The sequence below is a fragment of the Etheostoma spectabile genome, chromosome 11 (assembly GCF_008692095.1).
Source record: "Etheostoma spectabile isolate EspeVRDwgs_2016 chromosome 11, UIUC_Espe_1.0, whole genome shotgun sequence".
In the NCBI taxonomy this organism is placed as follows: Eukaryota; Metazoa; Chordata; class Actinopteri; order Perciformes; family Percidae; genus Etheostoma; species Etheostoma spectabile.
In genome coordinates this window covers 6,320,880-6,337,363 of record NC_045743.1, presented here as the reverse complement: position 1 = coordinate 6,337,363, position 16,484 = coordinate 6,320,880, and the positions used below count along the sequence as shown (strand labels likewise).

General features: G+C 39.7%; 2 protein-coding genes across 2 annotated transcripts; one reads left to right on the top strand and one right to left on the bottom strand.

Moving 5' to 3' along the window:
* The first annotated feature begins 555 nt into the window (after window positions 1-555).
* si:ch73-390b10.2 (Golgi pH regulator) lies at window positions 556-6,988 on the top strand. Its single transcript, XM_032529764.1, has 14 exons — window positions 556-809; window positions 1,703-1,762; window positions 1,944-2,047; window positions 2,131-2,237; window positions 2,384-2,485; window positions 2,593-2,713; window positions 2,870-2,950; window positions 3,057-3,166; window positions 3,276-3,364; window positions 4,777-4,869; window positions 4,994-5,089; window positions 5,825-5,914; window positions 6,029-6,094; window positions 6,194-6,988. The coding sequence occupies exons 1-14, from the start codon at window positions 768-770 to the stop codon at window positions 6,398-6,400; spliced, it is 1,368 nt and encodes a 455-aa protein (XP_032385655.1). The 5' UTR covers window positions 556-767; the 3' UTR covers window positions 6,401-6,988.
* An 857-nt stretch (window positions 6,989-7,845) lies between these two features.
* pdzk1 (PDZ domain containing 1) lies at window positions 7,846-13,529 on the bottom strand. Its single transcript, XM_032529763.1, has 8 exons — window positions 13,417-13,529; window positions 12,024-12,233; window positions 10,635-10,848; window positions 9,582-9,914; window positions 9,295-9,491; window positions 9,000-9,221; window positions 8,606-8,923; window positions 7,846-8,049 (listed from the first exon to the last, which is right to left on the bottom strand). The coding sequence occupies exons 2-8, from the start codon at window positions 12,228-12,230 to the stop codon at window positions 8,005-8,007; spliced, it is 1,536 nt and encodes a 511-aa protein (XP_032385654.1). The 5' UTR covers window positions 12,231-12,233; window positions 13,417-13,529; the 3' UTR covers window positions 7,846-8,004.
* Window positions 13,530-16,484: the final 2,955 nt, after the last annotated feature.

Here is a 16,484-nt window from a genome sequence, read left to right as displayed (position 1 = left end):
AACCGCAGGGGAACGTTACCGTGGTTGGTTCTCTTAACGTTTAGAGAACGTTTATAACCAGGAGGGAACGTTCCCTAAACGTTAGCTTTTGGTTTGGTTCGAACGAACTTTAGAGAACCAAAAACTAACGTTCCTAACGTTCCCTAAACGTTCTGTTTTAGTGGGGAGTGGTCTATGTAGGCCAGACTCTCCTATGTTGTCCAGAGGAAGAAATCAGTCATAGACAAGAACAGACATTCTTAGAATAGAAATAAGCATGGCATGTATGTGTAATGCATAGTTCATGTATAATACATGTATGAAAGATGTTAGACATGTCTTGTTGTAGTAGCTAGTAGTTAAGGCTATATGTAGTATTGGTTATACAGAAAACAAAACATACAAACACAATCATGTAAAACAACCTTAAACTCTTCTAGCTTTTAGCTTTTAGCTCACGTTAAATACAGTAACTACGTTCCACGATTCATTATTAATCAAAACATGACATCTATAAATCTTTTTTTTTCTTTTTCTTTTTTTTTTTGTGTGACGCGTCACAGTTTTGCGACGGAAGTGTGTTTGCCGGACGCATTTTGCTGGCGTACTAACATGGGCGACCCGTTGTTGTAACTTGACAGCTGAAACACAAAATGCTCCTAAAATGAGCGAACGTTTCAGCGCTGATTTTGAGTTTCACACCAACATGAAGTGAAACTGTCCTAGACCCTGCCACACCTGCACGCTTAGTTTCTCTTGCGGACTAAAGGCTGTTTACCAACCACATCATGTCGTTTCTGGTGGATTCAGTCATCATGTTCACTTCACAGGTAACGATGAGTTTGTAAAGTCCACACCAGTTGTTTCTTTCACTGGGCAGGAATATCCAGCCTATGTAAGCTAACGTTGTAATTAAATGTCATCTTACGTTACGTAAGGTCTGCTCTCTAACTTGAATGACGTTCTTATGCTTCTTGTAGAAGTTTTGAGATGTCTGTATTCAGAGGTTTGAGACATCTTGAAAGCAGAACTCGTATGTTTTTCACTTGATTACACCCATATCTTAATACTAAGTTCAAAACACAATGTGGATTATTGTGAACAACTTTTAATTGTTTGACACATCTTTATGCGTAAATTCATGAATTGTTTTCTTACTTCTCTTTACACGTAAATAGATAGCTAACCAAACAGGACCGACCTGACTGATTCCCATTGCAAGAATTGAAAAGATGTGGATGACAACTTGTGGCCAAATGCATAACTTTAGTTTGATAATTGTGCATTTTGAAAATACTCGCTATGCTAAACTAGCAAAACATAATGTTAGTGTTAAGTATATTGCTACTTTTCTGATCAATGTCCATCAGTTAGCACGTTACATCTAGTAACAATGCTCCTGTTTTGTAATGCGATGAATTGTGCAAACCCTTTTAAAGACAATGCTAACGCTTATTAATAACGCTACCTGTTATTAGTCGTTTTTAAGTAAATTTCTTTTGGATGAGTGACCTGTAACTGTTGTGCTGAGGTGCAAGTTGGTAAAGAGGAAGGAAAGATGTGAAAATATTGCTGAATATTGCAGTAACACTATCACGTGTGATAAATAAACAGGTATCAAAGTGTACTCCTTTCTGCTGCTTTTCGTATTCTGATAAAATACAACAAATGCTTGTTGAATTAAAGAAAAATGTTTTCAATATTTTTTTGAATTCCAACATAGGTGCTGTTCTTTGGATTTGGCTGGTTATTCTTCATGCGGCAGCTGTTTAAAGATTATGAGGTAAAGTGTTATCACAAATCATTTATTTACAAGGACCACTCGGATGGACGTGTTGACTACTGGCCCAGGCATAATAATGATTCCAATGAGAAAAACACATGGGTGCATTTCCAAGTCATCCTCAATAGAGTTGTCGGCCTTATCAAAAGGAAGTCCTGATTGTTTTTGTGTTTGTTGACAGGTGCGACAGTACATTGTCCAGGTGGTTTTCTCAATCACTTTTGCTTTTTCATGTACCATGTTTGAGCTCATCATTTTTGAGATCCTGGGTGCCTTAAGTACCAGGTAGGTACATTTTCTGTGGCCTGTAAATATGTTTTATTGCTGTTATTTTACAGATGACGAATTTAACCCTCATGTTGCTACAGCTCTAGGTATTTTCACTGGAAGCTGAATCTGTATGTGATACTGCTGGTCCTAATCTTTGTGGTGCCTTTCTACATCGGTTACTTTGTTGTCAGCAACATACGCTTGTGTAAGTTGACTCTGGATATTGAAAATACAATACTGTTACTAAAAATGAATGATGCTGTTTGGCAGATGTTAATTCACACATTATGTCACATAAAGCTGTTTTGTGTGTCTGTGTGTTTTTGTGTGTGTGTGTCTGTGTCTGTGTAGTGCAGAGACAGAAGCTTCTGTTCGCTTGTATGGTGTGGTTTACCTTCATGTATTTCTTCTGGAAGTTGGGTGACCCATTTCCCATCCTGAGTCCAAAACATGGTTAGTGTGCATCCTTCTCCCCTCTGGCTACCTTTATGCCTCGTTTACGACTTTTTTTCTAATAATGTGAAGTTGCTGTTTACAGTCGGTTGTTGTCTGTTGTTTAGGCATCCTGTCCATTGAGCAGCTAATCAGTCGTGTTGGTGTGATCGGAGTCACCCTCATGGCCCTGTTGTCTGGGTTTGGTGCGGTCAACTGTCCCTACACGTACATGTCCTATTTTCTCAGGTAAGCTCAGTCTGTGGTTTTCTCAAACTATACCTTCAGCAGCCATATCACACAGCCTGGTAATCTGAGTCAGTTTATGCATCAGACATTACAATCCCCAATCCCATCCTTGTTTTCATAACACATGCTGCCATTGCTTTGATGCTTCTGTTACAGAAATGTAACAGACAGTGACATCCTTGCTCTGGAGAGGCGACTGCTCCAGACTATGGACATGATTGTCAGCAAGAAGAAACGGTGAGTAAAACGAGTGGATGTATTATCATTATCTTTTTTTATTAAATTAATAAAACACATTTTTGTGCCACTACAATTTGTTGTGTGTCTGTCTGTCTGTCTGTAGAATTGCCATGACACGGAGGCAGATGTACCAGCGTGGGGAAGACCAGAACAAACAGACAGGATTCTGGGGCATGATCAAAAGTGTTACCTCTACACAATCAGGCAGCGAAAGTATCCTTTACACTTATATTGAGTATGGTCGCAAAAAGTCCCCAGATAACCATGCAGTAATGGTCCACAGTATCTGTAGTAGATTACAGCCTTGACTGCTTCCCTCCAGACCTATCTCTGATCCAGCAGGAGGTTGATGCTCTAGAGGAGCTGAGTCGGCAACTCTTTCTTGAGACTGTGGACCTGCAAGCCACCAAGGTAACATGTGTATGCACACACACACACATACACACACAAACACACAAACTGTGCTCCGCTTAACTATGGAGAAACAGAGTGAATTGAAAACAACAATACAGGGGAACATGCATACTATTATCTTGAATTAAGTTATTTGGGTGAAAGTAAATATCCTAACTAACTCACTGCAAGTTAAGATTGAAACAAAAACATTCCTGTCATATAACATGGACTGCTTATGATTAAAAAGAAATGATTAAATGGCAGGTTTGCAATACCCCATGGCTTTCCGTGGTATTGAGTTATAGCTCATCATCTACAAGAGCTTTCCAGCCTGCATCTTTTGCTGTTTTGGTTCACTCTTATCGCTCTCATAGTGTTGGTTTAGGCCGCAGCAGCTATTTTCAGTGATTAAGCGCTAACCCACCCCGTACGCTACCTGTTACCTACACAGTTAACAACTTGCTGGTTGATATTTCCCTCAGGAGTTGGTAGAGACCAACAACAGAGCCAAACATAGAGTGAGCATTGGACTTGCATTCATCAGATGGACACAACCACAATTTCAACTAAATGATAATGTTGCTCTGTAACTGCTGGATGTGTAACTAAGAAACTGTTTGCTAACAAGTTCGCCATATCAACTAAAAAGGTGGTGATATGTTAACATTGTGTTCCCAGCTTGTTTCTGCTGCTCCCAAGAGCTAGTTTTTCTGACGGAGGTGCAATGGAACAAAGCTAAACAACTCTTAAATCAGCAGTCTTAATACAACCACATTTCACATACCATTTGGGTGCTGTGAGGGAGCTCTTTGACATTATACAGAATAATGTGATTAATCAGTAATATAAATGTTATTGATTATTTCTGGTGTGACCAAGGGTTGGGTGATACGTTAAGATTTTCCAACTGGCCACCGTCACCCCAACAACAAGAATTGCCCTCCCCCAAATTACCCTCAAAACAAAACAACTACAAAACAAACAAACATTTTCCATGCATATGCCTAAACATGTGTGACATAATTAATAATAATAATAATAATAATAATAATAATGTAACCTTTATTAGTCGCAGAAGGATGCAAATCTGTTTCTGTACATAATGTTAAGAATTTCCCCTTCTGCAATTTTAGCCAGGTTTATTGCCACTATGTATTATGACATGCAGTATAACATCACAGAACTTTTGCATGCTGTCAGGTCTCCTTTTGGCTATTAACATAGTTCATAAAGGAAATCCTAAATCCTAGTTTTCACTATTACATTGTTTAAACTGTCATTTTAGGCTATAAATAGGCTATGCCACTGACTGCCATTACAGACATCTAAGTACAATACACCCATTTTGATTACATGATTGACCCCCTTTGCCTACATGGGATAAATTATTTGCTAATTCTTTCTTTACCACCTTTCCTTATCTTTAGGAGCGAATTGAGTACTCCAAGACATTCCAGGGGAAATACTTCAATTTCCTCGGCTACTTCTTTTCCATCTACTGTGTTTGGAAAATCTTTATGGTGAGAACATGAACAATTGACTGCTACAGTCCAGTTACATAATCACAGTTTGTTGTGTTTTTTTTGTTTTGTTCAAAATGTAGTTCAAAGATGAATTTTAAGATCCATCTTCTGTCAATCATAGGCCACAATAAACATTGTGTTTGATCGAGTTGGAAAGACGGATCCAGTGACGAGGGGTATAGAAATTACAGTGAACTACTTGGGCATCCAGTTTGATGTAAGACACAAACACACACCTGCAGAATAAGCACATGTCACACTGCATGACCTCCTGTAAAGATAATTGCTGTTATCAGCCCATTATCATCTCTCTGCCTGCTTTCTCTGCAGTGAATCTGGTCGTGATTGCTTTCAATCTTTTTCCATGTAGGCATTTATTTGATTGAATTTATAAAGCTCACACTCACAGAACATTTTGTTTAAATTTAGAGTGCTCATATTATGCTCATTTTCAGGTTCATAATTGTATTTGGAGGTTATATCAGAATCGGTTTAAAAGGTTAAATTTCAAAAAACATCATATATTTGTTGTTCTGCACATTGTTGCAGAGGAGCTGCATGTGTAAAATTCTGTTTTAGCTACAGAGTGAGACATCACACTTCTATTCCATCTTTGTTGGAAGTCGCACATACGCTGTAGCTAGGTAAGGACTACTAGCCAGTCAGTAGCAGAGTATGAGGCCGTGGCACGCTAGCACCTAGGCGAGCATTATAACACGTGTTACAAGGTGACGCACGTTCATTACGGAAAGGTTGGACTACAATAGAGTACAATACAATTTTTCACTTTGTAAACCTATAATGTGCACAAAAAGATATATAACAATAAAGGAAAGGGGAAAAGCCAAAAAGCACAATATGAGCACTTTAATTAAATAAATGATAAATGCAGATTGTCTCTGGCCGTACTAATTTATCATAGCTTTATTTTTGTTTTTTGTCTCTTTTTCAGGTAAAGTTTTGGTCCCAACACATCTCTTTCATCTTGGTGGGAATAATAATCGTTACATCCATTCGTGGCTTACTTATCACCCTCACTAAGGTAAAACTATTGCATGATACATGTTGAAATGGCTACAAATCTTGGGGCTAATAAATCTGTGAGATATTTGAGCGATACTGTTTAACCAAAGATTTAATGCTTCTTGGTTTTTAGTTCTTCTATGCAATATCAAGCAACAAGTCCTCCAATGTCATTGTGCTTGTTCTCGCTCAGATTATGGTGAGTGTGTTGCTTTATACTTGTCATATGACACAGAGCACAGTCTGTAAGCAACAGCTAAAAATCGTAACTTTCTCCATCTGTGTCTCACTCCACCAGGGGATGTATTTTGTATCATCCGTATTGCTGATGCGTATGAGCATGCCGCTGGAATATCGCTCAATTGTGACAGAGGTTCTTGGAGAGCTGCAGTTTAACTTCTACCACCGTTGGTTTGACGTCATCTTCTTAGTCAGCGCCTTGTCCAGCATCCTCTTCCTTTATCTCGCCCACAAGCAGTCCCCAGAGAAACACATGGCCCTCTGATCCCATACATCTTTTCCTAACTGGATTTAAGGAATTGTTTTTTTTTTTTAAATAATATATATGTATGGGACATAATTATCTGGACTGCCTGTTTCTGAATCAGAAATGACTTATTGCTAGATGCAAGGGATGGGGGACTATTGGAGCACATTAGGAAACAACTTTGAAAATGGAGTTTTTCGAATTGAAATATTTTTTTTAGAACAAACATTACTATTAGGAATTTTAATTTTACCTGTAAATGCAAACACTTTGTTGTTTGTGCTCTTAAATTTTCATTATTTTGGCTAAAATTATATTTTCCTTTCTTTTGTCGAAACACACTGGAGCTGGACTGTTCACAGGCCATCCCTGCTTTACTCCTACCAAGGTGTAAATTGATTATGAAGAAGAGACCACTCATGATCTGCATACTGAAGGGTAATATGTCATTTAATTGGGAACAAAAGCAAATACCCATAAAGTAAGCTTGATTAAAATAGTATGTTTTCATTTATTTGTGTTTAATGGAAAGATTATGTACTTTTAGGAATTGGGAACAACAAAGTTAAATTTTTAGAACATTAAATAAAGGCATCTTTGCATAAAGCAAGTATGGTATTTACTGGCAGCATTTTTAGCTAGGTAGCTTAAAAGGGCTTTACTTCATATTCAGAAAAAAAAGTGGTGTGGTATTGCCTCCACACGGCTCGCGCAGACTGTTCCCCCAACTTGTCAATTACTGACGCTTATGTCAATATTACGTTTTTCCATTACATGGTACCTTCTCACCTTGACTCTACTCGCCTTTTTGTTTTTCCATTATGAAAAAAAGTACCTGCAGACTACTGATTGGTCGGAGCAAATCGTCACTCATCACTGCGTCATCATTACTAGCTACAGACTGGGGTGACCTGAACAGACCCGTCATTTTTAAATAGTTTAGACAGCAGTGTTTTTTTTTTTTTGCTTTCTCCATCTTCTTCTTTTGAAACTAAATTTGTCTTTTGGCTGTGGCAGCAGCCACATGCCGAGAATAAAAAAACAACACACTTTCGACGTTCTGAGTGTGTGTTGCGTTAGGTCACTGCAGTTTCCTGCGGCATTTCTATGACAACCAGCCACGCTCGTGCACGAGTCCGTTCTAAATTTGCAATAGAAAAAGGAGGACGGGGCACCGCAGTCAAGACAACCGAGCAGAGCTGGTACTAGCAGTGGGTAAGCGCCATTAATCACGGCCCTTGGCGTCTGATACTGATGCACAAGGTACTCACATGTAAGGAAAGCCAGACCAGCTATCAAAACAAGGAAAGTGTGACTACAGCCCGTTTGAGCTCTGTAGGCTTTAGATATCTTAGTAACATTGGTGATCTCAGGTTTGGGAGATATTGCACATTGGTCAGATCATTGCACATCTACTGTCTGCATTGAAAGAAGACAAAGTATTTAAGAACAGGTTGTTTTCTCCACTGTTTAATGGACGCAACTGTCATGCAATGGATAAGATACTTATAATGAATTTCAAAATTTGTTTCTTTTAGAGCTGATTTGTTTAAAAAAAAGATGATGCATCAACATTAGATTGACAAAGACCAAATCAGGGAGCGTGTCCTTTCTGTGGCATCTCAGAGTCTCTCATCGATACTTTCTTCAGACAAAGAAGATGTGGTCTGGAAGAGAGAAAAAATAAAATCACAATTCTTGTAGACACAAACATTTTCTCTATGTTGACACTAGGTTGAAGAATGACGTAATACTTGCACGTTTGCTAACTGGCACAAACAAAGTATAGCTAAGGCTCATGGGAGGCTCATTCATTTTGCAGGTATTTGGTCAAAAACCAAAGTATTAAACCAATTAAAAGTATGATGGGGCTAAAGAAACATCTAGAAATCCCCAAAGTTGTTCCAATTCATCCCAAGGGGGACACAAATGTGTATGTGCAAAATGTCATGGCCATCCTGTTGTTCAAGGACCTTTAATTCAAAACCACAAAGGTTATCCTCATGGTGGTGCTGGAGGAAAGGTCAGAGGATCATCAAAGTCATTTAAATTCATTGTTTGGAAAACATGAGCGTCTTTACAAAATGTCATGGCAATCCATCCAACAGTTGTTTAAGATATTTCAATCTGGACCAACACTGACCAGCAAACCCACATTGCCATCCCTAGATCCCCACAGCTAGTTAAATATGACCTGTGGGCATTTAAAAAAGCAACACTCACCCTCTTTCTTTCTGGTTCTGTTGGGGTTTCAGGTCTGGCCTCCTCATGCCTCTCTACTTCCTCTGCAGTAGTGTCCGCAGTGTGGACCTGAGCATAAGATGTTTCCCCGAGGAGCAGGCGTGTGACGGCCACTCCTTCAGCTTTGAGTTGGTCATAGATGCTCTTTTTTGCCACCAGTATCTCCAGAGAGCTGCCACTGTTGCGGATCAATGCCACCACCTCCTCGTGGCTGCTCTGCTCCACATTTACTCCGTTCACTTCCACCACAATGTCATCATCCACCAGACCCGCCCTGTCAGCCGCTCCACCCTTCACCACCTGAAACAAAGTGTGTGTCACCACTTTGATTTGAAATTGTCATTATTAAAGGGTGGGCCATTCCTGTCGTTCTTACCTCCTTGATGTACTGTCCAGGCACCCCCTGAATGCTGTTAAGGTGAAAGCCATAGCCAGCTGAGGTCTTCTCCATCTTGCACAGTTTAGGCTTGAGATCCTCCGTCCTCCCTTGAACAGGTGTGGATGGTCTGACAGGAACAGGTAAGTTGAGGGCCTCTGTATAACTGGGCGGTGAGCTGGAATCCATCTCCTCCAGGAAGAGCATCGGAGACACCTTCCCCTGTGAGGAACACAACAATGATATTATATAGCCTGTCTGTGGTCTTTATTTTGACAGTGGCACCCGCACACACCTGCTTATACATTTGGTCCGTTTCTTTGTTCACCACTAGGAGACAGCACTTGTTTCCACTCAGCCTGATCTTTTCCACCACCTGTTCATGGCTGCAGCTGTCCACCTCCTTTCCATTCACAGATACTAGTCTGTCCATTTCCTTCAGACCTGCTTTTTCCGCTGGGCTGCCTCTGTCTATGTCCTTAATGAAGTGGCCTGCATGGAGTTAATGAGCACACTGTTAAAGCACAGCCTTAACTCTGCGTTAAAATACCAGCTATTTCTAATATTAACAAATGGCTTTGCCTGTTAGGTTGATCTCTTCCTTTAGCAGGAATCCATAGCCATCAGGTCCTTTGGTCATGTTGACGACACATGGCTTGTGTGGGAGATACTTGGATGTGGCTAACCATGCGCCTATCTTCATACGCATGTTCTGGTAGTGCCTGTCTGTTTCCTCGTCAACCAGCAGTAACATGATGCTGCTGCCAGCCAGCTTTATCTTGTCCACTACTTGTTCGTGTGTGGAGCCTTCTACGTTCTCCCCGTTGATCTCCAGCAGGCGGTCGTTGGCATTGACCCCGGCCCTGTCAGCCACGCTTCCTTGGATCACCTCTGTCATGAACAAACCTTGTTCACCTAGAAAATATGTTATAGAAGATAAAGTGAGAAAATATCCAAACAGAGATATTACACATTAGCAACGTCTGGCAATGCGTGGCTAGCAACTACTAAAAACACACCTGAATATCCGACCAAACTGTCGGTTAAGTTGGATTATGGGTTATGAAGGCGCCGGGTTTGGAATGTATGGAATAAAAAAAAGACTATTTCTGTTTCTGCTAGAAGCCCTGTTTCAAACCTGTATCTCTTCGGGTGTAGTGTGGTTGGGTGTAGTCACACGTGTGCTCTATTACACCTGTAACCCCACCTAATCATGTCATGGGGTTCTGGAGTACACTTGTACATCCCTGCAGCAAGGTTAGAAATCAAACCACTGAAGGTCAGCAAAACTCAGAAAAAATCTGATATAAATACCTAAATGACATGCAACAAAAAGGTGTCTTTCTGGAGGAGAATATAAACTAACCAATTTCAGGTTTCACAATTTTGAAAACCTAACAATTGTTCTTATTAATTACTTGCTCCTAATCTACTGTATGAAGAAATATGAAAATTTTAACCATCAATAAAGCCATTAGTTGTAACCTTATTTTATCATCCAGTTCTACCCCACATAGCAGTTGGTAGATATATGAAACCGGTTTATTCGTTCACTGTCATTTAGTGCTTTTGAAATGTTTTCTTTTTGATCAGTTGTCCTAGATTGTGTAGCCGAACCCTGCCTCCTCAGCTCACCTTTGACTGAGCGAAGAGAAAACCCATAGCCTGAGCTGGACTTTACCAGGTAGCAGAGTTTGGGTTTTAGAGCCTGTTTGGCTACACCATTGGCAACTGGTGTGCTCTGAGGGTTGGAGAGGTTCAGTCCCTGTGCTTTGGCTAGCATGTAGGAAGCTTCATCCAGGATGTGGAAGGTGACTGATGCTCCACTGATTCTCACCTTCTCCACCACCTGTCCCGGGGGAACATAGACACAGCAGAAGGGTTTTAAGAAAGATGCCTGTCACAGCATAATACCATCAGACCATGAAGCCCAAATACTGACAAAGTGTAATAAACGGTTAACGGGCATTTAAAAAAATATAACAGAGCACAATATATTATACACCAATACATAACACTGCTAGTTTAATGATTACAATAAAGTGTTAAAAGAAATATTAATCATTATGCTCAAGAGCACCATGGCAGTGCCCAGGAGGTGAACTGACATCTCTCCAACTACCACTCTGTCCATATGGGGACTTGAAACAGCGACCCTCTATTTCTCAACCCAACTCCCTACGGACTGAGCCACTACCACCCCCAAATGTCTCTTCCATCTATATTTCACAGGCATGTCTAGTTTTTTCAACTTCTTACTTTTCCTATTTTATTTTGGGTCTTGACGAACATTTATTGATTACCTATTCTTTATTCTACCTACGCAGCATTTCTAATTTTCCATACCACTCTTGTAAGTAGTAGCTAAGACACAAGCGCTAATGTTCACAGACACGGTGCTCCTCTCTTCATAACATCAACCTTCTTCAAGTGCATGTCTCTTGTCTTCCACAGGACCACAGGACTATTTAATTTTCTGTGTGATTCAATGTCTCTTCTTTTTTTTAATTTTTAATTTTATTAATCCCACAAGGGGAAACTACACTTTTCACTCTGTTGTTATTACACACGTCTGAATTACACACACATGTTCAGGACCTACACATGCACAAATGGAGAGATGTCAGAGTGAGGGGGCTGCCCACGGGAAGGCGCCCCGAGCAGTTGGGGGTTCGGTGTCTTGCTCAAGAGCACCTTGGCAGGGCCCAGGAGGTGAACTGGCACCTCTCCAGCTACCAGTCCACCACCATACTTTGGTCCGTACGGGGACTTGAACCAGCGACCCTCCGGTTCCCAATCCAACTCCCCATGGACTGAGCTACTACCACCCCTTATAATGTCAAATATGGATCTAAGTAGTGAGTAGGCTGATGTTATGGCTTTGGCTCACTTTAAAGGAACAGTGTGAAGTGTATTTCTTTTTACTCCATATTTAATTGTTAACCTTTTACTACATATTGTTATTTCCCGGCCTCCATGTTATTGATTTAATAATGCACTGCAGTAAGTCCACAGCCTACTTACCTCTGAATGGGACAGTCCATCAACAAACTCTCCATTGACCCGCAGGATGCGGTCTCCATCTTTCATGCCAGCCAGTTCAGCTGGACCTCCCATTTCCAGGCAGCGAATCAGGTGACCCTCCTCACCCTGCTCCACCCTCAAATAGAAGCCAAATGTATGACCCGGCCTCTTGGTTAAAGAAATCACCCTTGACTTGTACCCAGCCATGTCCTAAAATGGAAGAGACGGTTACATACATACAATCACAAATCCTATAATGTCTTTTATCTGGCACTTTTCTACTGAACTGAACACAATTTGCTGGCTATAGTTATTACCTGCATCTCCAAATATGACCAAAATCAATTTAATGATACAAAAAACTTTTAACATACATGCTGTAGATTATAGACATCTTGAGGCTGACTATACATAGATAAACAAAACATAGACAGCAGTAAAATGCTATGTTGAATATGTTAATCTAACCCTTTAGTAAAGAAGTAGTTGCAGTTTTTGATTTATTTATGACTTTAAAAAATATCTGTCCTCTGTCTCCCCCTTTTCCTGACACCACTGTCACCCTTTAAACGGGAACCTAATAGCAGATAACCCTAGACCTAAATGAGTCATAAAAGTGCTGATGGCTTCAGATGAAAAGTTAATCTTCCATGTCAGCACTCCAGTAGCATTAATGGTTAACATCAGGTACAGCTGACTGTGGTGAGGACTCTCCTTTAAAAGACAGCCTGGACTTTAAATTCAAAGTGAGAAATTTAACTGTAATCCTCTTATTATTGCCACACTGAAAAGTCATAAAGGATTAATTGATTGATTGATTGATATTGTTATTGGGAAACCGTATTTATATCTATGGTAGGATTAGGTAAATTCTGTTAGTGTCACACAGCTCTTCCTTTGTTAAAATCAACAGGTGCACTGACAGGTCAAAATGACAAGAGCTAAACAATTCATGGTTTGGAGTCAGCCGTTTTCCAACAGCCTTGCACCTTCATGTGCTGTGTATGTGATTTTTCCCCTAACCTTTCTCCTTAGTATAGTTACAGATTAACTTGTGGTTCCCAACATTTTAGGCTTGTGTGACCCCATAAAACTAAGCAATTTATACCAGCATCCTTTTATAATGTTTGTGACCAGCTCTGTATTTCTTTAGACACCTTAAGTAATTCACAAAACAAATACAAGATTAGAGGAAAAGAAAAAAGAAACAAATGTTTTATTCTGGTTCCTATGCCTGTACATCATGCCTATATAAAAATCTGACGATGTAATAAAAAAAAAGGCCTTTAAATGTTCTCTGCTTTATACTGTTTGTTAAATAATTATATATGTGATCATAAATCTCAGGTAAAACTACAAACAGTATAGTAGAGTGTTTTTTAATTAAACTCACCAGCTCGTCTGTGCTCAGTGTCCTAGTCCAAAGGAGAAGCTCACCTGTCACTGCTTGGCTGTTATCTATGTGTGTTCAACCTGTCCTCCTCCTTCTTCCTCCTTTCCCACTGTCCCTCTTTCTGCAGGGACTTTGACGGGCTAAAGGTGAGCCTAAAGGCTGAGTTATTTAACAGCGTGTTGTGGAATGTCACTGGAGGCGATGGCCTCGTACAACCTGAGAAACAGTCATCTGCTTGGTGGTCAAAGGTACAATACACAGGTGGCAATAAGCTTTGTCAGGAATCATGCATGCCTCACAGTCAGCAACACGTCAAGGGAAATGCATCATGTGAACTCATTTGCATAATTATATTGCTATAAATCTGTTTTGTCTGAGTTGTGGAACAAAAATCAGTATGTATTTAAATCTACTGCGAATCTTAACACTATCCCGTTGCTTTAAGCTACATTGAGCACAGGAAACAATATCATTTGGTGTGTTCTTGGCGTACCAACAAATATACTTTCTTAACATGAAATAAAACTTACATGCACACAGCTTGGAGAAACAGCCCTACAGTAAACCCTACCTTACTGAAGGTTACATGTATTCAGGTTTGTTTTAGTGAGCTGATAAATCAGTTTCATGGTCATTTAGGAGGTTGTGGTTTGTGGTTCTGTTGAATCATATTGTTATGCTGTATGTTTTAATTCATATTAGACCTTTATTGTCTCACGGGGGTAATATTTGGCAGTATTTGCAGCAATGTGTAAACTAAAACCAATTCGAACAACTTTTTTTACTCTGTCTGCATGGCAATGTTTATTCTAAAACATGGAACTTAAGACATTGTGTAGAGACAAATCATCAATGAAACATCTCTGATAAAAAAGCCTTGATAAATGTAAAAGCGATGTGGGTATGTTAACCCTTGTTGTTTCACTTTTGGGACCCTCTCGTATCCCTCGGTCCAATTGACCCGAGACCTATTTGGGGTTTTAAAAACAATTCTGAAATAAAATGTTACTTCATAATCTATTAACAAATAATGTCTTTATCTCAATTTCAAACAATTTAGATAACGTATATGTTCAGGTATTGCAATCAGTGTCTACTAGCACACAATTAGAAATGGAAGTGTGATTTGTTTTTTTGTCATAAGGTTATGATTCTTGTTAAAAAGAATCCACTATGGAAATAAACATAAGTGGTGGTCATATCTAGAATAATTTTCTGAATTGAGTCAGGAATGCATGTTTATCAATGAAAATAAGTAAGGCCATTGATTTTCAGGTAGAAAAAATGTACTTTTACCATTTTTCTTCTTGCAAAAATTTGAAATGGGTCAATTTGACTTGAATACCATACAAGGGTTAAGAAGCAGAGTTGCATCTTAATGTCATCAATGGTTAAATATTAACCTCGTAAAAATATATTAGAACAGAACATAAGAATAGAAGTGTACTTTAACAGCCTTCTACTTGAGGGGAATAAATCAAACAACGTCCAAAATGTTCACCAAGTTCAGGGTGTAGCTTAGTTCTCCAGGATTATGATTACTGTGGTTGGTAACTATGGGAGAAGCCTCTGGTTATAAACGGCTTATTACGATACTGCTGTTCTTGGGATGGGACAAAGGTGACAAAAACTCAACCAAAGCCAAGCAAAACAAACCTGCAACTGTAAAAGTTAATTAATTACTGTGCAAGACGTGTTTGTAGCATGGCATGATTAATAATTGCACTCTGAATTCGATAAACAGGATTCAGATATTATCCTTTCTTTCTCACAGCCACCAGGGAGAATATTTCTCACACTGTAAACCCAGATTTAGTTGTAATTAAACCTTTAGTAGACACTACTTCTTAGGGTTCAAGTCGCGGACTGGTAGAACCCTTCTATGTTTGTCTGTTTGAGTATTATTATTATTATTATTTGTTGTCTGGCTCAAATTCCTGTGAAACATGAAACATAGATACCGGCCACATGGTGGCGCTGTAATTAAGGCTTCAAAATGCAAACTTCGAAAGGCCATGCCCCCCACACTGTAAGTCCGATTGATTTGAAATTTCTCACACAGGTGCAACTTAATGTGCTCTACAAAAAAGCCACTAAGGTCCGCCTGTCAGCAGAGCCCTCTGCGGTTTCTGACCCTCTGTCTCTTACAGATTTTTGGCGAGGTTTAGAGGCAGGTGATCATCAGATCCCTGGAGTACGCTGTGATGAGTTGCCTGCGGAGTCCCTTTCTGATCCCTCTTTGAATCTCCAAGTTTATCGTGGAAGTTTCTTGTGCAGCGAGAGAGGAATTTGTTGGAGGTGAGACTTAGTTCAAAATAAAATAAAGGCAAGCTGCAAACTGAATCAAGGTTTGGTCTTCGGTGAAGTTTTAATTGTTTTCTGCAGAGAAAAATCAAATGACAAGAACGGTTTTCACAATGCAAACATCAGTTACAGGGTGACCAGCGTCTTGCAACATTACAACAGTAGTATCCTGCCTTATGTCCCGGGCCCCCAGAGAAAAGAAGACCTTGTTTGGAAAACTAAACTTAACATAACAATTAATCTTTCCAGGCAGACAAGTTGGAGCTTTTACGTGTTTCTGGATCTGCCCTTTGTGTGTCAAGTTACTTTACCGGTCAGTCTATTTTAGCTGAAAAAAGAACATCTTGTCACTCTAATTAGGTCTATGGCCCTGATCTGGAACTGGGACCTGGTAGCGTACACATTTCTCCTGAGACAACTGTTTTGTGGCATTTGTTCGTAGGGGAAAAAGGCAATGACAAACTCCGTCTTCTCCTTCAGGGAGGACACACAAGGAGAGATTCAAAAGGCACATACCCTGCAAAGCATTGTGAATAATTATATGAATAATCAACACATGCATATCATAGAAGGACATATGAAATCATGCTTAAATGTAATTTTCCCATTACAGTTTGTTGAAGAACAAGGTGCTCCTTCACGGGTTAAAAAACTAAAACAAGAGGAGAGGCTGGGAGGATATGTCCCAAAAATCTATAACCTCAACCTTGTCAAAGTTCGTTAGTTCGTGAAATAATACACCGTCATCAAGCTGTTTTTCATAG